Source organism: Molothrus ater, chromosome 11 (assembly GCF_012460135.2).
Source record: "Molothrus ater isolate BHLD 08-10-18 breed brown headed cowbird chromosome 11, BPBGC_Mater_1.1, whole genome shotgun sequence".
NCBI lineage: Eukaryota > Metazoa > Chordata > Aves > Passeriformes > Icteridae > Molothrus > Molothrus ater.
The window spans coordinates 901359-929053 of NC_050488.2; the positions used below are offsets into that span (position 1 = coordinate 901359).

At 43.8% G+C, this 27695-nt stretch overlaps 1 protein-coding gene across 1 annotated transcript in view; it reads right to left on the minus strand.

Moving 5' to 3' along the window:
• LOC118691767 (histone H1-like) overlaps positions 1 to 27244 on the minus strand; it is an 86874-nt gene extending 59630 nt beyond the window's left edge. Inside the window, exon 1 of the mRNA XM_036391169.1 lies at positions 27240 to 27244. Within this exon, the coding sequence (XP_036247062.1) occupies positions 27240 to 27244 (5 nt within the window). The remainder of the gene's footprint in view (positions 1 to 27239) is intronic.
• Positions 27245 to 27695: the final 451 nt, after the last annotated feature.

The window sequence follows — 27695 nt, forward strand, 5'->3', positions numbered from 1 at the left end:
ATTTTTACCTGCAAAGAACTCAGTTCCTCCTGCTCTGGGCAAACCCCAGGGGCAGCTGAGCACCCAGAGCCACTGGCTGAGTCACCACAGTGACTCACACTTGTGCCCTGGGGTTTTGTTTTCTTTTCAAAGCAGTTTCCTGTATTTTGGTCATATAGGATTACAATTTAAAGCCCTGGTTGACCTGTTTGGGTATGCAAGTTCAAAGAAATACAGACTTTCAAATGCTAACCAAACATGTATGACTTCTAGATGCTGTTTCCATGTCACTTTTCAAATTTTGTGATAACTCAGTAGAAAAAGACTCTTAATGATGTGAATTTGCAGTGATTTAAAAAAAATTCCTGAGAATTGTCCCTTGTGATTAAAGAGGCTGTAAATCAAGTGTGTAGGTAACTTTCTAAGCCTTGCTTTGCTTGCTGAGGTCTTTGATGTTCAGATGCAGATGTTCAGGCTGGTGCCAGGGCAGAGTCAGGCACCCCAGGCCCTGTGTCCCCTCTGTGCCACCAGCTCAGTGCCCTCCCCTGTGCCCTGGGCTGCTCCCCCTCCTGGGCCCCTGACACAGAATTCTCTTTGTGGGTCAGGTTCTGTGGGGCTGCTCTGGCTCTCCTGCAGCTGGGTTTGCCCCCTGAGCTGGGACACTCCTCTGCTCTCAGGCAAGCTCTAAGACCAGCAGTTGTTAAATTGCAGCAGCCTCCATAGCTGAAAAATGTCTGAGGCATTTTAATCAAATAAATCAAACTGGCCCAAGTGTCTGTTGTGGCTCATAACAAAATCAGAGGAGCAGAGTAGTGCTGAACACACACATTGTGTTTTGTGCTGCAGCAAAGTGAGACAAATGCCCCGTTCTGTGTCAGCAGGTAATGACATCTCCCACAGAGCAGAGTTCCTGTGTTAATCATATTTGACTTCTCCAACTGCCTCGCTTCCTCCTCCCAGCCCAGCAAGCAGCTTGCTGAAATTGTGACAAATGCTCACACACTTCACAGAATAAAAATCCTATTCAATTCTTTCCCCATCCACGGTGCCCAGAAGGCTCCCAGTGAATCCTTTGGCTGGGTTTGCAGGCGTCCTCCATCCAAACTTCTTCCTGGAATTCCACCTGAAGCTTCTCTGTGTCCTGTTCACGGGCTTTCCTTTGCACAGGATAATGGATTCTTTAAGCTTTGAAAGTGAGTTGTTGTGGCCTAAAGTAACAAATCAGTTTTGGAATGCATGCTGTCTGTTGTAAATGATTTGGGGGTAATAAATTTTCTGGTACAAAGCAATAGGCAGAGTTTTCATAATGTTGAACAGTTTGGACTTGTCTTGAAGGGAACAATGTCGCGAAAGCAATGTGCTGGTTCCAACTATTTGTTATTATAAAAGACAATTTTTTTTTTCCTTAAGGTAGAATCCTCATCAGATTTCATGCTTTGCTGTAACTTGTTTTATTCCTTATGTTAGACAAATAAAAATATTTGAGCATAGTTGTGTATCTGTTACATCTGTTAATGTAAGCTTTTTTTTTTGAGGCTGCTTAGGAAAGCTTATACATGCTCCCCTTTTTACCAAAGGCCCATGAAAGTGGATTTGATTACTCCTAGAGCTTTTGATAAGCTACATTTGAACCTGGCTGATTGAAAACTGAGGCCACAGTGCAGAAGCTCTATGTATTACCTTAAATTTAACATGATGGTTTTTCAGCACTCATTCATTCCCTCCTGGAAACGTTCACAGGTGGCAATTTCTAGAGCTCCCCCACAGACAAATCTGATGAAATAACTGCTCCAGACAGCCCTCAAGTCAGAACTGAGTTTTGGTGAGACTGGATGTGCAGTAACTATTAAGAGACAAGACTCTTGCACTTTTCCATGGCAGCATCTCTCTGGGATCTGTGCTGTGCAAACCACGAGAAGCTCGGAGTCTTTATCTGGTACCCAGCTTTAGGGACTGCAGTGCCAGGAAAATGAACTTTCTTCATTTCCACCAGCCACAAGACTGAGTGGCTTCACTTTTCTAACTTCTCTAACACTTCTCTTTCCCCAGAGCCCCTTGGCTGCTGCAGTGCCCAGGGTGCCAGTTGGGTTTGGGCTGGGTGTTCCTGGGTTAAATTGGAACAACGAAAGAAACTTGTGCATTCAAAATGGATTCAAATCTGCTCAAATGAGACCTTTGACTATAAACTGGGGAGTAATCATTTCGTGGGTGAGTTTCCAGAGCAATCTGAGCTGGGCTGCTTTGGGCTTTGTCATGAATCTGGCTGCAGTTTGTCATGTAAGGGCTGCATCAGCAGGCTCTTGGCTGAGGAGGGAGCAGAGGAGCTGCTTCTGCAGGGGTGGGAAAGCTCAGGATTCTCTTCATCAGAAGGATCTGACAGTCTTCCCCTTTCCTGTCCCTGTGTGCACCTGTTCGTGGCTGGAGCAGGGCAGAGCAGTGACTGCCCCCACGGGGACCTGTCCCTCCTGCTCAGCTCTGTTTGCCCCGTGGCTGCTGCTCCAGCAGTGAAACCAGCAGCAGGCAGGGACAGCAGGCCTGAGGCTGCCCAGGGAGGTTGTGCTGCTCCTGTGCCAAAGGCAGGATGGGGCAGAGCCCTCCCAGAGCCTTGTCCCTCCCTGCCCCTCTCCCTCCTTCCCTCATCCCTGCCCTGGGTCCCCAGGGATGCTGCTCCAGGAATGGGTTACACCTTCTCCTTATTTCTGAGAGCTGGGGCTGGGGCTGGGTGCAAAGGGAGGAGAGAGCAAAGCACAAACCTCAGGGGTGTCTGAGCCTGCAGGGAGCCAGGATTGCTGCTGGAGCTCTCTCTGAGCCCACATTTCTGTGTCCTTAAGTCTTTTCTCCTCTCTCACAAACCAGGAGCTCTATGGCCACTCAGGAAATTAGTTTACTTATTGATCTTCCTGAGGGCCCAGGGATGTAATTCTGTCTTTATTACATCAGATTTTAGAAGATATTTTTGAACAGTGGCAAAAGCATAAAAAGCAGAGGGGAAAAAAGCTCACCAAAAAAAAAAAAAAAACCCCAAAAAAATGCAGCAGCAACCTTATGTCTCAGGTTTGTGGGGCTGATGAAATCAGTTTGTGTGCATGGGGAAGAGAGGAAGATTTTAGCAACTTGTGTACTTTAAGAAATTTATATCAGAAATTTATATCAGAAATCTTAATATTAGATTTATTTATAATCTTCAAATTTTCCTTATTTTAGGTCACAGAGAGAAGTTCGGGGTTTATTGTGCAGCTTTTTATTTCCAGCACATATTTTCAGAGCTACTTATCTTTCTCATTCCCCTTTGTAGCCTAAAACTTGGCTTGGCAGCTCCTGAGGTTTTCCATGGAATTGCTTAAGGTGTTCCTATAACAGCCTGCACTGATTTCCATACAGCAAATGTTCTCCTCTTTCCCAAAGAACACCCTGGAATGTGTGACTTCCACAAGCAGCCTCAGCAAAAATGTGCCCTGGATCCCAGTGATCAAATCTAAACCAGCTCAGGCAGATCAATTCTGTTCTAGCACGAGAACACGAGTAATGCTGATTTCTTCATTCCAATTTATGCTTTGGATTTTCCCCTCAGCCTTCCAGTATCCACTAGTGAGAATTTCTAATATATAGGACAAATGTTCATCCATACACAGGCACATGATTTTTCTGGGACAGCTTTGCTAACATGCTCTTAGAAGTAACTACTTGTCATTTAAACTTGATTTGATGAGTTAGAAGTGAGAGAAGCAGTTCATAAAAATGATTTCTTTCTGACTTCCACAAAAACTCAGGCAATTGTTTAATCACATTAAAAAATCAAGGCAGTTAAAACTAAATTTTCTTGGGATTTTGCTTTCAAGACTTATTCCAGGTTTCTTACAGAACATTCTTCTATGTACAGGAACTGAAGTCAGACCAGGCTCCAAAAATGGTGGCACCAAAAAACATTAAATCGCTATCATCCTGCAGCAATTAAAATTCACTTTGACAGGACAGAAAATGTTGATGAGGCTCCCAAGAAATGAGAGTACAAGACACAGTGCTGGTGGTGAATTGAATTTTTATTTTTTCCTGATTAAAGCAGGAGCAAGCACAAGTCCTACATTCCCAACAGGTAAAGGATTCCAGCCTTATTATAATGTGCCTTCAATGTGAAGCTGTCAGATCTACAGAGTGAGAAAAAGCAGAAGATAGTCTGTCACCCTGGCATTTCTGTTTCCACATTTTCCTTATCACCAAGCAAAGAATGCATTTTTTCATTTACACCTACCTGTACCTTTATGCAGGCACAAGCAGCCTTTCATGCATTTCACAGGAGTGAGATGTCATGCTAATGATATGTTTCTTTTTCTGCGTTTTGAAGGGCAATTTAAATTGTCTCCCTGATGCTGGATTTGCATTAGTGATGCTGAAACGTGTGCACGTGAGTGCTGTAAATGGATACAGTGGAGGAGTGCAGGTATTTCTTTCCTCAAGACTGATTTTTTTTCCCCTTATTGAAATACAAATTGCCATGTCTGTTTAAAGCTGAAGTGTGGGGTGTTCTTATTAGCACCTCTAGCCTGAAGCCTTTTCATGTTCAAATGAATGTTAAGTGTTACCAGGATTACACATTAGACACTTTAAAAGAATGGGCTGAGGAGCTCATTTCAGCTGTTTATTGTTCATTCCAGGGTATATTAACTAAGCTCATTTAAAAATCATATTTCCTCATCTCCTGATGTTTTGGAAGAGAAATAAGAAAAGGCAGATAAAATTTAGGCCTTGTGTCAGCTTACATCGATTATCCTGCATTTTGATCTTGCATTTCTCCTAAATTGGCTAAATAGTTAAAGAATAAGGGAGCAGGAATGACTACTGCATTGAAAGCCTTCTGTTTTTTCTTTTTATTGATACCATCCCCTGGCTGTAGAGAAGAGACTGTCTGCAAAGAGACATTTGATGTTGACTGGCAGCTCTATAGATCTTTTGAGCATATGTTCAAGTACTAAGAAAGTTTTTCGCTTCTCAGAACACACAGAGTGCAGCTTTAGAAGAGAATATTCTGAAAGTGCATTCAGCATGTGATTTGGTGGCCAGCAGCAGTACCTGGACTGACTATTTGGTGAAATGCTTCCAAGAAAGCTTTCAAATGTGCAACAGCTCCAAGCATTGTATGGATGTGTCCCCCCCATACAGGTCAGAGGATGCTGTGGCTGCAGGAGCCCCTAAAAATGCCAGGTTATTTAAAATTTTTGGGTGCAGCATATCATCATGACCCTGTGATTTAAACAATCTTTGAATAGCAGGGCTCCTTCAGGGGTGTCAGGATTCAGAGCACTGGGAGGGGCTGCTGCTGCCCCAGCTGCATGAGGGGCAGTGAGAGGCTGTGACACAGGAGAGGCTTCCACACTCCCTGTCCTCCCAAATCTGGGAAATCATCTCACTGGAAAGGAGCTACAAGGTGTGCAGGACTGTCACATTGAGGAAAAAGATTCTCTGGGATGCAAGATCCTAAAACATCTGCTTTCACCCAGAACAGAAGAGATTTTGGACAAGGGGAAGCAAGGAAAAAAGGAAAGGGGAAAACTGCCTCCTAATACTTGATTTGAAGAGCAAGCCTTGGGTTCAAACCTTGGGCAGAGGTTCAAGTCAGTTCTTTATCTAGACCAGTTCACCTAATCCTGGTTATCAGCCTTCTCCTCTCCTGTAGGCAGGAGCTGCTGTATAGCCAGAGGGAAGAAACTTCCCAGTGAAGAAATACCAGGGAACTTGCCTCAGCTAGCTGCAGGAGTTGAAAGAATTTTCCCCTCTAATTCAGATTTCAGATACTTCTCACTGAAGCGTTTTTGGTTGGAGTTTTGTTTGTTTGTTTGTTTTTTGGGGTTTCTTTCCTTTATTTATTTATTTAAGAAAATTTATTAATATGCCTCTCTCAGTTTTGATGGGACTCTTTAGTCTTTCAGCTGTGCACCCTCCAGGCTCTCAGCTTTCCCAGTTCCTTGTCTGCCAGCAGGACTGCCCCAGCCTGTGCTGAGCACTCTGTGAATTCTGTGCAAAGTGCCTTCGAGGTTTTAGTGACCCTGCAATTTACTCCTAGGCTGTGGTAAACTCTCATTTGTATAATTCATGGAAACTACTGAATGAAAAGGGCACTTTGGAATATTGTTTCCAGTACAGCAGCCTGCCCTGACTAAAACAATGGGGGTAAAATGAAGCATTTCTAGAAGAACTGGCCATCTGTCCAAACACTGCTCAGCTCCTTGTCCGAAGGCTATTTTATGGAATTTGGTGGTGAAGTGTTTGTCTGTGCACCTGTGGCTGCACACAAGGACACTTTTTCTTCCTTAGATAAATATTTATACAGGAGATACTTGCACTTAATACTGCTTGTTTTCCTTTTGCTCTAGTGAAAATATTACTGTTAGAATAGAGCAGGAGAGGAATATCTGCAGCTCCTCTGCACAGAGCAGCTCCATCTGCTCCTGGAGGCTGAACATGTTTCCCTGATGATTCACTGTGGAGCTCCTGTGACAGCAGCAGTGCAGAGGAGCCCCTGGCAGGAGCTGCTGGCACAGAGTCTCCCTGGGAGGGGCTCAGGGACTGGGCAGCACCAGGATTTTGCCTCTTTCCTTCCTGGGGAGGTCAAGCACAGCAACCCTGGGCCCTCATCCAGCACTTAAAACCCTTGATGGATCTGACAGAGCTGGAATTCTTGGATGTCAAACATATTTGAGTCCTGAAAATTCTGTGATGTCACAGCCCTCTGCTTACCTGGGCAGTCAAAGATGGGAGCTGCAGTGGCAGGGCTTGGGTCAGGCCCCTGGATCCCTGCACCCTCTCACTCCAGCTGAGAGCTGCTGGTAGCAGTTTTACAGAGCCCTGACTGGGGTCTGCCCCTCACTGGTTCTTCCTTCAGTGCTGCCACACTGGGAAAATTAGAAGTGAAAAATAAAATTTAAAAAATCTTTATTCTCTTTGGCTCAATTACAGAAACCTTATCAGATCCCTTCTAGGGATAATGGGCTCATCCTTACAGCAGAAGGGTGTAGATGGAGTTTGGTCTGCTTTGTTATGAGAGATGACAACAACAAAGTGAAATTTGGATAAATGTCAGTTCACTGTTTTAAAAACAGATTGCTGAACTAAGAGAAAAAGCTATGCTAGAAGAAACTTAAAATTCTGAGGTCTGGGGTGGTTTTATGCACTTTAGAGAGCTCTGTCTTGTTTTCAGTTTCTCTGTGTGATTTATGAGGTCACAGAACTGCTTTTCTTTATTTGGTGAATTTGGTGATTCTCTGAAAAACTACTGATTGTAATGAAAATAATTTAAGTTCTTTTTATTGTAGTGCAGTGATAATTCTTAGAAATGCAAAATATTACAAAATGTACACCTTACTGTATAATAGATATCCTAGCAATAAAGCAGCCCCTGTTCCATTATAAGGTACCAATGTTAAGTGATTGTTTCCTTTATGCTGCCTGAATTTCTAACTCTTTGTTAGAAACCTGTTTAAGTAAAATCAACAAATGCAGTTTGCTCCAAATATGTAACCTGCTGTTCCCTGCTGCTTGTAAGCAATCCTTAATCTTCTTTTTTCTCTTGCTGTCATCTCCAAGGGCTCTTCCTGCAATGATTAGAAGCCTTCTTCACCTTTGGGAATGGCTCAGAATCACAAACAATATATTCAGATGAAAGGGAAATTCTTGACCAGCCTGTCCTGGCAGCTCTTTGATCTCCTTGGGGCCGGAGCATCTTCCAGCCACCCCCTTGGGAAGGGGAACAAGTGAAACATTGTCCTGGGGGGCACAGAGGTCTGCATACCTCACTTAGGCAGGAAAACACCCATCCCCTCCTGTGTGCTGGGCTCGATGGAAAACTGGGAATTTTTCAGGAAGAAAAAGAAAACAACAACATGCTGTTAATGAACTGGCCAGTCAGTCCCAGGCCATGGTGGGTAGGGCACCCACAGGTGAGTGTGCAGAACTTCTAGAGATTTCTTTGGCAAGGAAAACATTGGTTTTCTTGGATGAGACTATCAGAAAACAGAACAGTCAGAGTTTAACTGGAGGTGGCAACAAACAGCAAAATGATGGGAAGGCTTGAGCATGAGATGGTGTTTGGCTTTAATTTAGAAACTTGATGTGTATGCAAGTTTAGATTTAGTAAGGAACTGAGAATTGTCATTTGAAAGCATAGCAGAAGCTCCTGGTGGCCAGCCTGCCCAAAATAAAAAGTTCTGATGGTTCAGATGATGTTGAATTCATGCTGTGACACCTTCTATGTTCACTGATTCTGAAGTATTTTCTGAAGAATGTTATGGTGGTTTCTATGTTTAAGATGTGTGATGTGCAAGAAGGACATAGACATGATTTCTCTTGATAGCTGGTGCCAGCACTAAGATCTGGGGCTTTGTTAAATCCTCCCAAATTTGAAAACCTTCAAATTATTGGACATTAAATTTAAGGCTGATTGATATGGCAAATTTCACAGAGAAATCTCAGGGTGAGTGGGCAGTAGAACATGAATTCTGGCTCCAGGATCCTCAGCTCAAATTCCAGTCTATATTGCTTTAAGACTTGCAGTTATGACAATTTAAAATTACAAGTGGCTGAATGCATGAACCAAACAGACCTGTCAAAGGCATCAGAGGTAATTTGCCATCTTCTTTTTCTGTTGTCTCCTCTAGCAGGACAAAAAGATAGTTTTGTTCCCTGTACTGACTCTGCTCTGCAGCTTCTCGCTCTTGCCTTGGTTCAAGGGAGGCAGAATTCTTGTTTTCCCCTAAACCTACTCAGTCTTTTGATAGGGGCCCTCTGATTTCTCTACATTGTGAAGTGCTGGTTAAGCTGATAATGAACAAATAAAAATTTAAGTGGAATGAATACATGCTGATAGACAGATAAATCTTTTTCTTGGATTTTTGCATACTTAAGGATCTGGCCTCACTCCCATTCCATTGAGGGCAGATGAGATGCCTGTGAGATTAGTCCCATATTAATGACTACAGAACGTTATGTCATAGAGGAGTATAACAAAAGATTGTGTCATATAGGTACTAAAAAACCCCAGTTACCTTCCTAAAGCAGTGCTTCAAAACCTGTTGGTTCAGCAGATCTTAAACTCACATCAACAACTTTTTATGCTCTTTAAACCATTTGCATTACTGAAATGCTGATTGATTTCTGCTGTGTTACGTCCAATCTACGACCTGCTGAAAATATCCTGTGATATTGTTTTCCCCCTGCTTCTTTTGAAGCAGTTACAAAATGTAGAGATGAAATAAGATACTGTAAAATGCAATTTCAATGGATTCTGCCTGATCCACAGGTAATGAAAGGGATGCTGTTTGTGGGCTCTGGGGAGATGGAGATGTTTGGGCCCCGTGTCTGACACAGTTTGTAAGCAATACCCAAAGCATCAAATGCCCAAAGCCAGTCAGGAATGACTCAGGGTGTTCTCCCAGCAGATGTCCTAAAGCAGAATGGTTTTGTCTGAATTTGTGTGTAAGTTCTTATGTGCACTTAGGCACACAAGGGAGGAGACTGATTTCTAGAAAGGCTTCAGCATACAGTTCTATCTGAGATTAGAGCTCATGATGGATGTCCTCAGAATGTCGATATCAGGTTACTCCCTCCATCCATCACAGCGTGCTTGCAACTACTTTAAATATGAAGGTCAACGAATTAAAATGACAAACAGGGGGTAAACAAGTCTTGGAGCTTAAGCTGCCTTAGAGCTGGGGAGGTGAGAGGCACCAGCCCTGGGCTGGGATGCTCTGTGCTGTTCCAGAGCCAGGGCCCTGCTGTGCTGGCCCTGTCCTGCCCACCAACACCAGCAGGGAACCAGGCTGTGAATTGGAACCTGGGGCTCCTCTGCTCAGCCTCAGACCCATGGACTAAACATCTCACTGGAGAACTGAGGGGGTCCAATGGCTGCAAACCTTTAGACCACTATTCAAAACTGTCCAGAATACGTTTTGAAATACTAAGACATTTAATTTTTGCCATAAATTCTCAAATACTGTTTACCTCCTTTGTTCATCCAAACAGCTGCTGGCAACTGCCATCATCTCCTGCAACGTTGATATTAGCAAGAAATAATTGAATTTCTTGTCTTTTACTACATAATTGCAACAACAACAACAAAAAAAAAAACCAACACCCTACCTTAAAGGGAGGGGGAGGGCAAGGAAAGGTGCATAATTGAAGAGACAATCCCTGTCTCACACATGTAGTGACAAGCTTTATGTGATTTTTATTGCAATAATTACTGTATCCTGCTGATCAAGAATAATTATCATCACCATAGCAACTTCATATGGAAAGAGTGATTGGGGGTGGGACAGAGTGGAATGGCTCCTTGAGAGCAGCTTTGATTTGCTCATTTGGGATGTTCCTGTGCCTCTCTTTGGGTCTCGACATATGAATACAAATCCTCCACGTTTGTTTTGGCTCCTGCATCCAGCAGGGAAATGGGGGGTGTTGCATCAGCATGAAAGCCCCAGAGTTGTGGCTGCACTTTAATTCAGGTCCTGCTTTGGCTGAGAGCTGGGAAGCAGAGCCTGGAGCCCCTGAGCTCGGAGAATGTTTTGAATGATTTCTGTTTTGAAACCCTCCCTCCTCAGGATTTCTTGCAAAATTCATTGCTTGTTGATTTTTATTTTTTTTTAATTTCTTCTTTCAGCAGCATTTCACCTGTGCAGAGGTGATGCTGTTTCAAAGGCACCTTTCAGATTATTTTAAAATGAAAAATAACATTTTGAGGAATACCAGGTGGCCTGGACATTTGTGAACACACAGAGCAGCCATTTTAATGGTTTGAGTAGATGATGAAAACAACTCATAAAGTGAAGATTATGCTATATGAGTTCATAAAGAGGACGTATGATATTCCAAAACATCAATATATCTTGACCAAAGTTTCCAAATTCCTCCCACCAAGAGTTAAGGTAGCAGTAGCCCAGATCCAGTGCTTTAGAGGAACCAGAAGAACAGATCTAAGGTATGTGGCAAGTTTGCAGCATGGAGCTAAAACTTTCCAGTCCTGAGGGTACAGTCAGTTGGACTTGTTCCCTTTGGCATTGCCAAAATAACTGCTGTGAGGCAGGGCTGAGCTGAGGACAGGGGCTGGCATCCTGAAAATCTGAATTCCAGTACTTTGTCCACGAATTCCAGGTCTCTGATGCTTCCTTGGTGGTGCCACACTGGATGCTGAGCGGTTTGGTGGTGCTGGAGAAGGAGTTTTCTCCCTCTTTCCTTCTTCCAAGGAGATTTCCCCTCCCAGTGCCAGATTCACTTGGGGTGGTTATGATGGTCAGTCTTGTGGGTGGGTGAGGAATGGTTTCATCCTGCCAGTCTGCAAGGTGGAGGGTCTGTAATGAATATCTTGGTGAGTGGATTTGTCACAGGAGGAGTGACATCCCTGTCCCTCGGGGCTGCTGGGGCTGTTCCAAGGTGCTGTTTGCAGAGGTGGGGGTGACAAATGTGCCTGCTGTGTTGAACTGTACTCATGTCCTTGTTTCTTCGCTTTCTCAGTCTTCAGAAAGGGGTGGTTTGAGGTTCATTTCTACTTTTTGACCTTCTTGAGAGATCAAGTGCTCAGGACTGGCAAAACAGAGTCTGTAACTCACAGCCCAGCAGCCGACAAGTGAAGGAAATGTTGTAGAGGGATTTTTGGAAGCAGCAAAGTGCAGTAAGTCTGCAGTAAGAACAGGACTGGTGTTCATGGTCCTTCTTTGCTGCCATGAACCTGACTCCAAGCTCCCAAGCCTTGGAAGACAGAGTATTTTGAGCTGGCCCATTGTGCAGGTATTGACTTTCTGTCTGGATTTTAAAGCCTCTCTGCACACAGGGCCCAGGATTCTCCTCCTCCCTGCCCTGCTCTGGGGCAGAGCCTGTGCCTGGCACAGCAGAGCCCCAGCACTCAGGGCTTGCTCACATCCCTGCCCACATCCCCAGCTCCTCTGCTGCTTTCAGGGAATGGCTCCTTTTCCCACTGACAGAAAGGGAGGGATTGGTGAGGGCTGAGAGCTGGACAGAGCCCCTGAGAGAGATGTCCCCAGGCATGGGAACGTGGTAAAACTCAGATAAAAGGGGCAGAGATTCTGCATCCACCATTTCTCAGCTATTTTTTTTCCCACTCTACATTTTCTCCTTATTCTTCCCTGAGTTCTGGAGAGGCAGCAGTCCAGGGAGTGATGGCAAAAAGAAGGCAGCACTCAAATCCAGGAGCCTTTTGGCACCTCATGTCCACCTGCACTTTCACCACTGCTGTCACCAGCCCAGCTCTGCCCCCAGGGATTGGTCTGCAAGTGCTGGGGCTGTGGCAGACATTCTGAATTCAGGCTCTTGGATCTTTTTCTGGCACTCGGTCCCGTGGCCGAGAGATGACTGCTGTGACTGATTCAAAATTATCTTGCTCTCAATGCTTGTTAAAATCTTTCATCTCCCGCTCATTTCATTTGCATTGTACTGCTTCCAAGCTGCTGTGTGGCCTTCAGGGCACTTTAAAAGTAGTATTCTAAATCTACAAGCTGCTTCCTCTAAGAGCTGTTTTCCTCTCAAAATAGAAGCATGCATCTACTGGGGAAGGCAAGATGAGCCTGGGATCATTTTTTTCCCTGTTGAGGTCTTATTGTGTGCAAAGCATTATCCTATGGAGGTCTAGACCCTCTGAGAGTTCTGTAAAACCAAACAAGTGCTCCCTTCAGTGTGGATAATGCCCTCAGGCACAGGGTGGGATTGTTGGGGGGTCCTGTGCAGGGCCAGGGGCTGGACTGCATGGAATCACAGGAAGCAAATTCTAGTTTTAGCTACTGTGTCTGACAAATCACTTAAGACTTTGCTTCTGGTTTTTATAAGTGATGTAGTTATGACCTTATACCATTTTGAATCAAAATAATTCATGTTTCTGCACTTTGACTGGTTTTTCTACCTGTTGCTCTAACTACTGGGCACTAAAACGACAGCAAGAAACATTTGCAGAGTGTGACCAAATATCACATAATTAAGCAATTTGACATTGGAATGCAGAAAACAAAATGTAACAGTAAAAGACTGGTCTAGATTTCATCTGCTCAAAGTAATAATAAAGACATCAGCAGGGAAATCAGTCATGCACATATATTATTTGTGTGCACTTAAGTTGGACAGATAGGATAATGGATGTGGTATACACCAGATGTTACATTTCCTGGAAATAGATATGTTAAAGGAGCTCACAAGTGGTTGTCAATGCCCCTTTCATTACCCCATCAGTCTAAATTTATCCAGTTGAAATAAACATCTTAGTTTGTCTGAACTTAGGATTCACCTTTAAATTCTCTGTGCTACTTTTATGTGCACAAAATAATAGTTAAAAACTCTGCCATGCAATGCTATGGTGTTTCTGAAATCCTCTAGCAAATTTAAAAGGTAGGAACTTTCTCACAGGCTCATTTTAGGACAGGAGCAGCAGCCAGGTGGGCACAGGGATGTTTAGACACAGCCAAGGCCCACACTTTGGTAATAGTTTGGTCTTGTCCATCACAATATGCAGAAATCACCACCTCAGCTGCAGCACAGCCAGCCCCTGTGTCCCTGCACAGCAGTGGCTGATCCAGGCCAGTCATTTGTGGAAATTCCTACTGAACATGCCATAACATTTGGAATTGCTTTTAGAGATATTTTCTTTAAAAGAAGCCAATAACTAGGCTACCTTAAGGGTTAAAAGCACTCTGTAGTGCATAATATGTGATACTCATGTAGTTGCATGATATGAATGCAATAGTTTACCAAGGCAGCAGTTGGTCATGTTTTTGCAGACTATTTAAAAAAAATCAATGTAGTTGAAGAAGAAAATCTATCAAGGTGCTCATGCCTTCAGCATTCCATGGGAATGGCTGCCCAGCAGCCCAGAGAGCAGAGTGCTGGAAGCACACACTGTGTTTGCACAGGGAGCTCTACAAAAAGGTGTGTCTGCAGCTCTGGGGCTGCTTCTTTATGTAATTTATCCTGTGCAGGTTTCAAGCATTCACAACTGCACATGTTTATGGCCTCTGGTGACTCTTGCCCCACTGGGCATAGTGGGACCCTATTATTTATATGGACACGAGGTCTGACCTGTCATTGGAGACCCTTCCAGCCTCCTCTGGGGGAGGGAAGGAATCTGTTCTCCTGTTGAGCTTTGTTTTCAACACCAGGAATCCTTTATTAGAAATGCCAGCCAGGAGGGGCAGCACACGGGTTCTGTGACCTTGTGAGCAATGGTCTCCTCAGTTTAGCACTCAATCTGATAAGGAATAGGATGAGGAATAGAATAAAGATTAGGATGAGGAATAGAATAAAGAATAGGATGAGGAATAGAATAAGGAATAGGATCAGGAGTAGCTGCTGCTGACATCACCCTGCTGAACAATGAAGGACTGGACACTGCTCCATGTGTTTGATATCTGCAGGGCTTTCAGCCCCAAGCCAAGGAAAAGATGCTTCAGCAGTTCTGACTATTGGTAGTGGTGCTCTCAGGGGGTTTGGGATGCTGAGGAGCCCTTCACTGAAATAAGGAATGGGATCTGAATAAAGGAGGAGTCTGAAAAAGGAAGTACATTGGAGCTGGACAGAGCCTTTGGAGTGTGTGGAATGCACTTGTCAGCAGTTATTTTTGTGCCAATAAGTTATCTAACTGTTACTGTTTACATACCAATTTGCTCTGTTATTGAATAATTTCTGTAGTAACCAGGGCAACAGTTCCATCACATGATAAATTAATTAGACCAAAGATACACATCTTCATAAAGGAGCTTTGTATCATCAGGTTATGCAGATGCTTGGAAAATTTAGTACATTTCTTGGTTGGGAGATAGATCCAGTAAATAAACAAAATCATCCCATACTTCAGGCTCAGCCACAACCTGTGTGTGGTATAAGAAATCTTCCCCCTGACTGGACTGGGGCTTGGATCTAGTTTTAAGATCTGCTTAATAAAACCAAGCTCTTGTATTTCTTTTCTGCCTGTTCCATTCATGTAGATCTGAGCAGAAGCCCCCAGGCAGGAGCAGACTTGGCATGGGATGGGCAGAACAAGGTGAGGATTTGTCTTTCAATCCATTGTAAAGTCCATGGTCCAGGATTAGAGGAAAGGCAAGGGGACTGCTGAGCTTTGGCTTTTCATGGTGATTTTTCATGGAATAAGTGCACTCCTGTGCCAGGAAGACTGAACTTGAGTTACTCAACCTTGAAGCATCTCATTGTATAGAGGAATGAGGCTTCCAGAGATCCATGGTCAGGAGATTACAACCTCCTGAAAGTGCTGGAGATTTTAACTGATTCATTTCTACAGCAAAACCCAAAAGTGTGGCATAAATATCTTCTTCCTGTTTTGATGGATTTAGAAAGTAAAGAAAAGCAAAAAACATGGCAGGACAGCAAAGGCTTAGGTCTAAAGTGACCTGAGGATATTAATGAAGATCAATGTTTGTAGCTGAAATAAAATGGACCATCAGGGTCCAAGCCAGGTGTACTGCAGCTGCAGATCTTTGTAGGTCAGGAGATTTAATTTATCTTCAAGACAGCAATAAAGGGTGGATGTAGAACTCTCAGATTAGGTGGGAAAGACCTGTCAAAAGAGGTTGTGAGTCTTCATCACTGCAGGGTCTCTGAGCCATGGTGCACTGTCCTCCTCTGAGCTCTGCTAGAAACGCGGGCTGTGGAGCAGAGTGAAGAATCAGCCACAGTCTGTAAGTTCTGCCTGTTCAAGGGCCTTGCTCTGTTCCTGTGCTCTCCTGCTCACACTCTGTGCTGCAGGATGTTCTGTGACCTGTCTGAGGGGTGCTGCTGCAGCTCTGGCTGGGTTTGCAGCCAGATAAAGAACTTGCTGACACACCTGAGATAGGCATCTCCCAGACTGTTAGAACTTGATTTCAGTGTACCAAAGCCAATTAGCTATCTACTTATATTCGAGATAAGCTACTTAATAGATCTCAACTTTTTTTCCCTTTTTGCTACTTGTGATAATTTTGTAAGTTAAAAGCTTTTCTAAAATTAGTGTAAGAATTTCATAATGGTTGAAATCAAGGACTTTTTGTAGCATGTACAATGCACAGCATGGTGGGATGATGAAGCTGTTGCACTAGGTTTCTTCACACACAGCAAAATATTCTGTATAAGGGAAGAAAAGGTAGGAAAGGGGAACAAAAAAGCCAAAATTAAGAGGTTCAAGGTGCTTAATTTTATGGAATCTGTGAAGAAATATATCATCAAAATCTTCAGAGCAAAAGAGAATGGGGAAGCAGCTCTATAATTACTCCAATCAGAAAGTATGCCAACAAAAAAGGAACAATTAGTGATGTTTCCCAGGCAGTAGATATTTCTCCTTACCTGAGTGATCTATTGCAGAGATATGTAATTACGTACATGTAATAATAGGTTGGGTAACTCTATCCCTGTCAAAAAGGGAAGAAAATCCATCCTATTGATAATTGCAGGTTTCTCTGTGTCTCACTTCTTTCCATCCTCCTTTTCTCCTCATCAGATTCCTTAAACATGCCTGGCTCCAGGCTCACCATACTTTAGCTCGAGTCAGTGGACATGTTTACATCTTCCACTCCAGCCCAGGACCTGGAGGTGCCTCCAGGTGTGCATCTGCTGCCCTTGGGGTGTCCATGGGGATGGGGGGCTGCTGTCCAAACCCTGTCCACTAAATACTGCCCTGCTGGAACAAGCTCTGGGCCCTGCTGCCTTCCATGGCCACAGGTGTCAGAAGCCCCTCATGGAGCACGGGCTGCAGCAGTGCCCCAGCTCACTGGGCTGTGCTGCCCATTCTGGAGCAGCATCTGCTGGTGCTGCTCCTGGAATATGGATGGACACTGGTGAGGGTGGCTGAGGCTTGTCTGCATCTCAGCCCTCAGCCACGGGGCAGCTGCAGCTCTCCTCAGTCAAGCCAGGTTTGAACTGAATTTCAAGAATTTGAAACTGAAATCTGCAGCTGTTTGCATTGTAAACTGAAAATCTGACTGGTGCTTGAAAGGAACAAAGACCTTCCCTTTGTATTGCTCATAACAATGCTTCCTTTCCAAGAAATGATATTTCACTTTTGTTTTATGAGGAGGAAATGAAGTTGTCTCCAAATGAATAAATAAATAAATGAAGCAATAACCACCCATACAATGTCACATTTAGAGCAGAAGTCAATTTTCACCTTTGCAGATCCAGGGCTCCTCAGGAGGCCAAGAGCTCCATCCTCCCCTGGCAGAGCAGGACTGAGCTTCAGTGGCACCCTGTCTGTGCAGAGGGCACAGACCAAGCCCTGAGCTCCTGCAGAACCTGCTGAGCTGGAGCCAGGGCAGCAGCTGGAGAGGCTCCTGCTGGAGCTGTGCCCACATCCCTCATCCCTGATGCTCCCAGAGCAGCCCTCCTGCAGCCCCAGCACCCTGCACCGCCCTCTCTTGCACAGCTGCTCTGGTTTGCATCTGCCCAGCAGTTTGGACTAAAGAGACACCACTGACACTGCATTTCTGCATAGAGAGCACAGGGATGAGAGACACAGGTTTATCTAGAGGATATTATTGGCCAAGTATGGCTTACTTCCCCTTGTAAAGACTAATAACAATGTTATAAAAGAGATTAGGTATTTTTGATCTTTGCCATTCACTTGGGTTTGTCCAAGTACATTCTTTTAACTGGAAGTGTCATCTGTGAACATGGGCAGTATTTTTCACTTTCCAGAACAAGCAATGAGCAAGTCTGGTGATTATTTAGCATATTAGCTTTTCCAGAACAAGTCTGGAAAAGCTAATATGGAGTCTTCAATGCTTATAAAAATTTCTTGTTAAAAAAAGGCAGAGCTGTAGTACCACTAAACCAAAAGCCAGCTTTCCAAAAATGTAAAGAACAGGGAGGCTTCCAAATCCATACCTGCTTCTTGAAAAGATTATTACCAATACAAGATGTCACAGTGGCTTCAGAAATAAATTACACAAAGAACACAAATTGTATTTGTTTTATAAAGTGACATACAAAAACAGAGATGGGAGTTTTATTCACAAGTTCCTTGCAGTTTGATTCTCTCTGCTCACCTTTACATTAACAGACTGTTAGGATTCCAAAGCCAGGAGCTGTCAGCTGTTTCCAGGAGGGTTTTTAGACCTCTTGTTACATGACCCAGTAGCAGGGATTTTCCTCTGAGCAGGGCTCCATTCCCAGAGAAGTACATCCTTATGTAGGGCATCTTAAAAAACATGATTTCAGATAAGCACAGCAGTGGAGACTCAGTTGGATCCTAATATCCAGTAGCACAGATCTTTGCTGCCTGAGAGCAGCTCATGGCTCCCTAAATTTGTTCAAATAAGTAAGCATCATCTTTCAGAAAATTACGTACAGAATTCAATATAGATTATTAGAAGACAGATCATATAAACAATATAATAGTGTACCTTTCATCCCCATAATCTTTGTCCCTCCGGTGTTTTTAGATAACTGAGTCAAAATGGCCATAACCTGACTGGAATCTTTTTGGAGAGAGCCAGGATCATTGTTCCTGGAGCTATTTCTGCCTCTTTGCCTTTTGTCACTAACAAAAAAGTAAGCCAAGAATTTTATTCTTCTGAATTCCCAAACTTCTTGCTCTGAATGCAGTTCCTTCCATTACTACCAAGATACCAATCTACACTTGCTCTGCTACTGTCAGCAGTGGCTCCCACCCCTGCAGCCTGCAGAGAGGAGACTTTGCCATCTCTCTTCACAATTCAGACTTTGTTTCTCCCAGCAGGGAAATGGCTCATTCCAAGGTGCTGCACCTTCAGGTGTGTTCACTTTCCCGTAGAGTTTTTGCCTCTTGACAAAACCACTCAGATGGTGATTCTGCTGGAAAGCTCAGCCCCACCTCGTGACTTTCTGGGTACACCCGCACATTTAACTCACAGAGAAATGAGCCCATTTTGCCCTCTAACATCGAGGGTACAGTTAGAAGGTTAATTCTAGTGGTTCTTCTTGACTTGGAAGGTCTTGCACTGACTGTGTCTCCTAGAGCTTGACAGTGAAATTCTGGGAGTAGTATTTGGCAATGCAGACAGCATCAATGGGGGCTGAAAGATCCAGCTGAGCATGGAGAAAGAATAAATTGATTACAGCTCACTCAAGTGCAGATTGAACTGTCTGTCAGCTTCTAGTTACTGTTTGCTCTGTTCTGCCTTTTGATTTTTTTCCCGTTTTGATATAAAAGCCACATTACATGCAGGAAATAATGCCGAGGTATTTACAGGGAAGATGTTTTGATAAGAATCCAGTCAAGAGTTTCTGTCATCCTTTACTTCAGCTTTTAAGTCCTCAGAGTACAGTGCTCCTAATAAAACCTGCTGTGGTGAAGCTCTCTTCTGACAAACCATGCTAAGGTTTGGTTAATTGTTACACAATAAAGAAATCTTTAAAAACCCATAGGACAAGCTATAATCTTGGAGTCCTGGGGAAACACTTTGCAATGCTCCTCTGGAGGAAGATGTTTTTAATCTGTTTTCACATCTGATGGACAAACAGGAACTGAGCTGGTATCAATGTTCCCCAGAGAGGTTGTGCCTTCCCCATCCTTGGCAGTGTCCAAGGCCAGGTTGGACGGGGCTTGAAGCACCCTGGGACAGGGGAAGGTGTCCCTGCCATGGCAGGGGTGGCACTGGATGAGTTTTAGGGTCCCTCTAACCCAACCCACCCCAGGATTTGGTGACTCCCTGTATAATGGAGCCCATGCATCCAATCTCAGGATGGCAGGAAGAAAAGCAAATTCCAGCTGAATCAGACACTTCATGCCCAGCTGAGTTCTTTGTCCTGTAAAGTGTTCATGTTCCCTTAAAATTTCTAGGGAGAAAAAGAGGAGGAAAATGCCAGCTTTACAGACAGACAACGAATGCAGTGGGCATTAAGAGCCAGAGCTGGGTCACAAAGTAATGCACAAAGCTGGTTTGGTAGGAACCAACTGTCCCATGGAGTCAGAAGATGTTATTGAGGTTCCAGTAACAGCAGAAAAGCAGAGCTGGTGAAGGGTCTGGAGAGTCAGTCCTGTGAGGAGCAGCTGGGGTTGTTCAGTCTGGAGGAAAGGAGGCTCAGGGGGGATCTTCTCACTCTCTCCAACTCCCTGGCAGGAGGGTGCAGGCCTCAAACTGCACAAGGAGAAGTATAGGTTGGACATCAGGATGAATTTCCCAGTGGAAAGCATTGTCAGGCTTTGAACAGAGCTGTCCAGGGCAGTGGTGGAGTCTCCATCCCTGGAGGTGTCCAAGGACACCCTGGATGTGGCACTCAGTGCTCTGGGCTGGGCAACCAGGTGGGGTCAGGCACAGGATGGACTTGGTGATCTTGGAGTCCTTTTCCAGCGTTAATGATTCTGGGATTCTGTGGAATCTTAAGTCTTCCCACAGAGGGGAAAGATCAGGAACCTCCCATTGCCCTTGCTGCCCCAAGATTTCTTAGAGTTTGAATTTTCTATGAAGTGAACATATCCTAGGTCCTCTGTCACCACCCAAACCCAACCCTAAACAGGGTAACTGCACATGAAACACTCAGTGCTGGGGAGCTGCAGGTGCTCAGCAGTCAGGTTGGAAGTTTTGTCATTGCCAAACCCTTGTTTACACAGAAAAAGAAAATAAATAAAGAAATATTTGTTTGAATTCAAACTGAACTCTGAAACAATTAAGTGGAGCTGAGCAAATTCATAAAACAAAGACTAATGACACGTCCCCCACACTGCTTGGCTGTGTGCCCCCATTGATTGACTGGTAGAAAGTTACAGGCGTTAAGTTGGTATTTTTCATTACTTGCGATGAAATATGAGGATTTCTTACCATTCCCTCTGCCTTATTCTTGTAACTAAAGCCGCCCATTCATTACAAGAAATCATTATTTATTTGTGTGCAGGAAAGAATCCAGGCTACTTCACAAATTCCAATGCTCCCTCAGTAGCCTGGTTGCTGTTACCATTCACCTTTTCCATGTGTGTCCCTGAAGTTTGTCTGAATCCAACAGGAAAGGCCAATCCTGCAACAATGCACTTGTAGGCAAGAGGAAAATCCCAGCTTTGTTTGCAACAAGTGTTCCATGATTGTTTCTCAGTGTTTTTCTACCCTGTGTGAACCAAATGGGGGCTGTGTGCATGCACCAGTTGGGTTTTAGAAAAGTCTTTCTAGTGTCCACCTTAAATTTTATTCAGAATAACAAGAAGAATGAAGTTGTGGATATAACCCCGAAGGCAACTACATGTGAAGTCATTTATCACCAAAAAAAATGTGAGGAATGTTGAAAATAAAGTTAACGTTCATCGTCATATTTTCATTTTTTTTAACCTGTAGTGCTAAAGGCATTTTTCTTTGTTCTCTAAGCATTTTCCTTTCTTTTTATTCTTTATTTATTTGATGCAAGACATTATAATGTATTTAAAAGCAACTCGAAACTATTCCTCTAAATGTAAGAAATGTGTAAACTGAAGAATAGAAAGAACCATCCATCTTCCTGTTTTCCTCTCACCTTCCTCCAGCCAGAGGTTTAGTTGCTGCCTTTGATACATCAAAAACAAGCTCTGGTGCCAAGGTCTGAATTGCCAGAGCCACTCTGGTTACTTGTCATGGCACAAATGCCCTTGAAGTAGCCAAAGCCAGGGCCATGATGGGACAGGGGGGCAACTTCTCTCAGATACAGGGACAGCAGCCTGGCACCTGCAGCTGGCAGCCAGCTCAGCAGTCTGGAGGGCTTCTTGCAGTTTGTGGGGTTGTTATTATTATTATTATTATTATTATTATTATTATTATTATCATCATCATTATTCATCATCATCATCATCATCATTATTATTATTATCACAAATGATGGTAGAATCCCTGCAGGGCAAGGAGGGGTCTGGGGTGTTTTTTGTGTGGTCCCACTTAGAGGAACGGCTGCAGTGAGAGGCTGAGTGCCAGTGTGGGCTGTACTCCCCCAGAGTGTGCGTGTCTGGGTGTGCTCCCTCACCTCCCAGTGCAACAATCCCCTCCTTCAGCCTCTCAAATGCTCCCAGCTGGCTGGGAAGGGCCACATCTGAGTGTTGTGCCCAGAGCTGCCAGGTGTGCTCTCAGCTGTGTGTAGAGGTGGAGGGATGCACTGGGAGTGGTGTGAGATGCAGCTGAGTGCAGCCTGCAGGAGAGGAGGGGGCAGAGCTGTGACACTCAGTGCTCTGGTGTGCAATGAGTGTGAAGGGGGCACGGAGCTGCTCTCCAGAAGCTGTGGCTCTCCCAGCCAGGCACATGGTTTTAAAGTGGAGCTGCTGTCGTGTGCACCCCGGTGTGGAAAGATCCCACAGCCCGGGGCTCTATCTGGAGAACAGAAAATTGGTTGTGCAGCCGTGAAGTTGGAATTACAAATCAGAAAGCCTCGGGATTAAGATTCCTAGGAGTAGAGTTTAATTACAACAAGCTCTCTCAAGCATTACTGCACCACTTGCAGCAGTGTACACAACACTAATCTGTGCTAACAGCCTGCCCTACAAGTTGTTCTGCCATTTGGCAATTCGGGGTTGGAAATGTGTTCTGCTGCCTGGGCTGGCTCTTGGGGAGCCAGCAGAGACCCAGCTCTGGGGGACCCAGCCTGTGCTGGGGGCTCAGCTTTTAACCACTGTGGGGATGGAGCAGGAGGTGCTGGAAAACCTGGAATTGCTCACGCCCAGGATGGCTCTGAAGTGTGCAAAAGCAGTAGCTGGAGAGCTGGTGGCTCAGGGCAAGCTCCAGCTGACTGTGTTCCAAGTCAAACACAATAAGCTGTAAACCCAATGGAATGTGAAAGAAATTCATACCTTAGTGAACCGTAAACAGAATCACGGATGATAAAATTTAATCAAAATGTAACATTGCCTTCGGGATTCAGATCCAGCGTCTTTTGATGATTAGCAGGATTATCAAATGTAGATGCTCTTTTGAATACCATAATGTTGTAACGTTGCACTCTATGGAACATCAATGCCAGAAATAATTTAACACCTGCACATAAATCATTTTGCAATTATCTTTTGGGAATTATTTTATCTTAATCTTTTTATTTTGTTCCAAATAAAATTAGAGAGGAACACTGAAAGATGACACTAGGTGAAGCAGAGGAAGGATAGGAGCACTGTCAGGTTATATAAACTAAGCTAAATGTCTGTTTTCTATTATTTAATTTTTAGATTGACATGCAGCTTTGGCTACAGACTGTAAAACAGAATTGGTTTGTGTGTATGTACATATAGTTAATTAAATGAAGGTTTAACTCAGCAAGATTGAAAATATATGTACTGTGCTCTTTAGCATTAACAACAGGGATATTAAGGCTGGAAAACCTTGAGCCTGTTGATCCTCCTTTCCCTAAAGCAAAACAGCCACCTAAGTTTGGGACTTAGAAGATTATCAGTGAGAAGTTACAAAAACTATTCTCTGATCAGGGAACAGAAAAGAGACAAAGTTAATTCTTCCTCACCTTGGGGGAGCTGGGGGTACAAACCCCTGTGCAGCCAGAGAGGAAAACTGCCCCAGGTTACTCCCAAAGCAGTGATGGGGGGGTCACTGGTGTTAATGGAAACTGGGGCTAAATCCCATCAATCCTTTAAGAGCTGAACCCCCCATGCTGGGAGGATGTAATGATGGGCTGTGTCTGCAGAACAAAATAAGACAGAAATTATTGCATTTGGGTGCATTTGGATTGTGTTCCAGCATCTGACCAGCTTTGTCTCAGCAGTGTTTTGAAAGGGAATTCTGAAACCCTATTGCCAACAACTTTGCTTTCTGCTCTGAGTCATCACTGGGGAGTAAAATCTCCAGTGTGTAATAGTGACAGTAATGATAAGCAAGCAAACTGTGACAGCAACAATGTAGATGTCACTTTATATTCAGCCAAAAGAATGACAAAATGCCTCACTCTGGGTGTCAGTAACCAGAGGGCCAAACTCTGCCCCAACAGATCTTCGTGTGAGCTCCTGCAAACACACGAAATACCAGCAACTGGCTTTCATTTTTGTACAAGTCATTGTAATTTTCTGTACCTTTTTGTCATAGGAAAGTTTTTCCCTGTGTGCAGGGGGGAATGTGAGCAGGCTGGGCAAAGCTCACCTTCCTATCTTGCCAGCAGGAGCTAAAAACTGAGCCTTGGGGATTCTTTTGAAAAAGAAAAAATAAAATTCACTGGTCTATTTACTAACATTCAAACAGTGGAAGGGTGAAGTTAAACAAGTAACTCAGGAAATGCTCTGAGCTTTTTGGATGGGAGTTCCCTATGGAGGTGACAGGGAATAGCCCTCAGTGAATAGCACAGCCTTTATCCTAGGGCTGTGCTCCTGGTCAAAATTCGACCAAAGCAATTTGCAAAGGTGGAAATAACTGTGCCATTTTAGTGTGATTCAAGGATTTATTATATTATATTTTCTTCCTAGTGTACTTCCATACCTGTGCGTTCCTTCCAGCTCAGGACATGCTATGGTTCTGTGATTCATGCAAATGTCTCAGTCTTGTCTGGGAAGAATTCAATATTTCTGCCCATGACAAAACCCTACATTGAGACATTTCAGTAGGTCTGAGCTTGGAGGAAGAGGTTTTTGAAAGTGAAAAGGAAGGAAAGTTTTGGTGTAAACATTTTCCATGCTGGACAATGTTGTGTTTAGAAAACAAACACTTAACTTTTTCTGATGGGTCTGCACAGAGGATGAAGCCACACACTAAGCAACCAAATTTTCAAAAATAAAGAAGACTCTGTTAAATAAAGATAAGCAATGCAATGGACTATACAAAGAAGATTTTGGTGTTTTTGTTTTGCTTATTGGGTTTTTATGTATATTTCTTTAAAGTTGTAATAATACCTGTGCACTGGAGTGCTGTTAAAAATATTGGCATCTTTTATCTTAATTTCTGATTGATTTTATATTCAAGTGAGCTTAAATAATATTCCCTTTATTTAATTATTATGCAATTATTAGCAATTATTTTGGCATTTGCTCACCAGTACTGAGCAGGTTTCAGCTGCTTGGCTTTGCAGTAATCACTTTCAAGTCTATTTAGATACAAACATTGATGCTCCTACATCTTCAAACCCGGAGAAAGGTTAAAAAGAATAAAGATAGGGTGATCTCCTTATATAGAAAATTGAGTGTAGCCCTGGTTTCCTTTAAAGTTCTTTGCCTTCACTGTATAACACAACATATGGGGCAGTAAAATTCAATGTGAGAAAGGGGAAGAATATTTTAATAAGGCTCATAATAGTGAGTGTCTATGATCAATTCTAGATTTTAAATGAAGAATGTAACATGAACCCAACTACTATTAACATAAGTTATGCAAATTTCTGATCAAGGATGGAATCATTATGCCACACTCACTATAAAGTAAGAGCACAGAAAAGCCTTTGTAATTTGAAATGGAAATTAAACCAAGTGAAAGATGCTTCAAGCCCATGGGATTTCTTCACAGTATCAGCGCAGGAATTAAAAGGTTGCTTCAATTTTTTATGTATCTCACTAGGACTTTGACAATGTCTTAGTTTACTGTCACAATGTCTGCACTGAAATTCCAGAATGGGCTTCACTGTCCAGATTTGGTTTCCTCCACCATCGTTTACATTCCCATAAAATCTGAGAGGCACTGCAGGGTGGAAAAATGGTGGTGAACATTTGTAGGATCTGACTGAGCTCTGAAACATCTCCAAACAGTCCTTGAGGAGAACAGTGAAGGGACTTAAGAATAGAACTCTGCTATCAGCTTGAATGTCTGGATCAGAGTGGTAGGTCAGCTGTGGTCACTTCTGGAAGTGCTCTGGAAAGTTTAGGGTGCTTTGGGTTTTGTTGGAAGTGATAAGAAGTCACTCTAAAGCTTTCCATGGAGATGATGTTCCTGTAGCTGTGATCTCTCATTAAAATCAGCAGGTAGGGAGGCTGTGGGGCTGTTGTTTGAGAGGTTGTTACTCCAGGATGGATATTTCAGTGTTTTTGTACCTGCAGTGATGCTCCTGACACAAATCAATGTTCAGAGCTGGTGGAAGTTACTCAGCACTTGTTTAGATTTCATTGACTGTAACATTCTTTAACAAGAATAACATAAATTATTCTTATGTAAGAGATGGGAATGGAGGCCTGGGAGTATCCCTGAGTGTCATTGTTGGAATGCTGAACAAGGAGGATGCTAGAGAGGCAGAGCAGAGCTGGCTGTGCTGCCCTGGGGTGCGTGGCTGCTCAGCGAGCCCCGGGTGCAGCGGCTGCCAGCCCTGCTCTGTGGAACAGCCCAGTTTGCTCTCCCCGTGCTCCCTGCAGCGTGCCAGAGCCAGCAGGGCTGCTCTCCACATACCAGCCCTCCCAGAGATGTGCCTGGGCAGCACTGGAGTGTGTTTGTTCTGATTTAGCAACTATGTGAGGCAGCAGCAGAGCTGTGGAGAGCTCTACAGGGCTGGAGTGCTGGACAGAGAGGAGGTGGGTGACCTGAGCTTCACAGGTCAGCTGTGCACCATCCTGACACGGAGCTGTCTTTGCAGACTCCCTAGAAAACCCACTGGGGTCCACCAGAGAGGAGGGATGTGTTCTGGGGCTGGTACTCTGCCCCCATGGACAGCTGCCCAAATAGTTCCCTACTTTATTAACAGACAGTGTCATTTGTCAATTCATCCCACAGCCTCCAGCCCAGGAATTCTGAGGGGATGCAGAAGGGAGAAGTGAAAAGATCATATAAAAAAATCACTGCATGAATTTAACACGAATAATGATCTTGTCCCTGTGATATCTGGTACCTAATCAAAGTTCTGTCAGAGTGCACACAGGCCAGGACTGGGAGCTATAAAATCTCTCTCTCTGGGCTTTGGATTTTCACATGTATTTGGTTTGAGGCAAGTGGGTACATGAAAAGAACCACAGAAAGTTGTATTTAGTAGTCAGGATACGTTAGGCTCTTGAATTATTAACACTAAAGACATTTTGAAGTGTTAGCTTCCAACTTAAGGAAAGGTTTAATTAAATTGCATGTAAAATATTCCCATGTTTATTCTACAGTGAAGTGTTGCCTCACTTGATTGTAAAAATGCACTTCTTGAAACAGAATGCCAAACTGACCTGGTCTCATTTATCATATCTCTGAAAGTGAGTGGCATTTCTTTCTCTCTCTTTTCCTGGGAAAAGCAGAAGGAAAAGCCCAGCCCTGACTGCAGGTTAAACAGTGTGCACCCTCTAACTGTGGCACCAGATTGTGCTTCATGCATTTACTTTGAATCCAAAGCCTGGAGGTTTAACTCTGTGTGCCTTGAAATGAAAGTACACTCTGGTGATGAAGAAGGCATTTGCCTTCAGGTTGGGAGAAATTGAAGCTCACGTCATCTCGGCATGATTAGAGCTGGAGTGTACTGCTGACCTGGGGGCGTGCAGCAACAGGCAGCAGGCACAGCACAGCCAGCTCATTCTCTGCCTCTGGAGAACGGGGCTGCAGCAGGGTGAAAATCCCTCCAACAAGAATAGTAAATATCATAACTGTTAAGAAATCAAGGGATAAAAACATTTGGGAGTGTCATTACAGTGCTTACAGTGCTCAGAGTATGGGGTGTGTGCAGGGGTATAGAAATAAATTGTATTTAATCAATATAAAATTAAAGGTCAGTCTTAGGAGTGAGGCTTCGTTTAAGGGAATTATACCACTCTTACAGGCTTGCAGAGTTTGCACTTCAATTAAGCTGTGTAAGTGTGAAGAATCAGGTTATAAACTACAGAAACTCTATCCTACTATCAATTATTAAAGTCAGTCAGTAGTGTTAACACCTTGGCCGGATGCCTG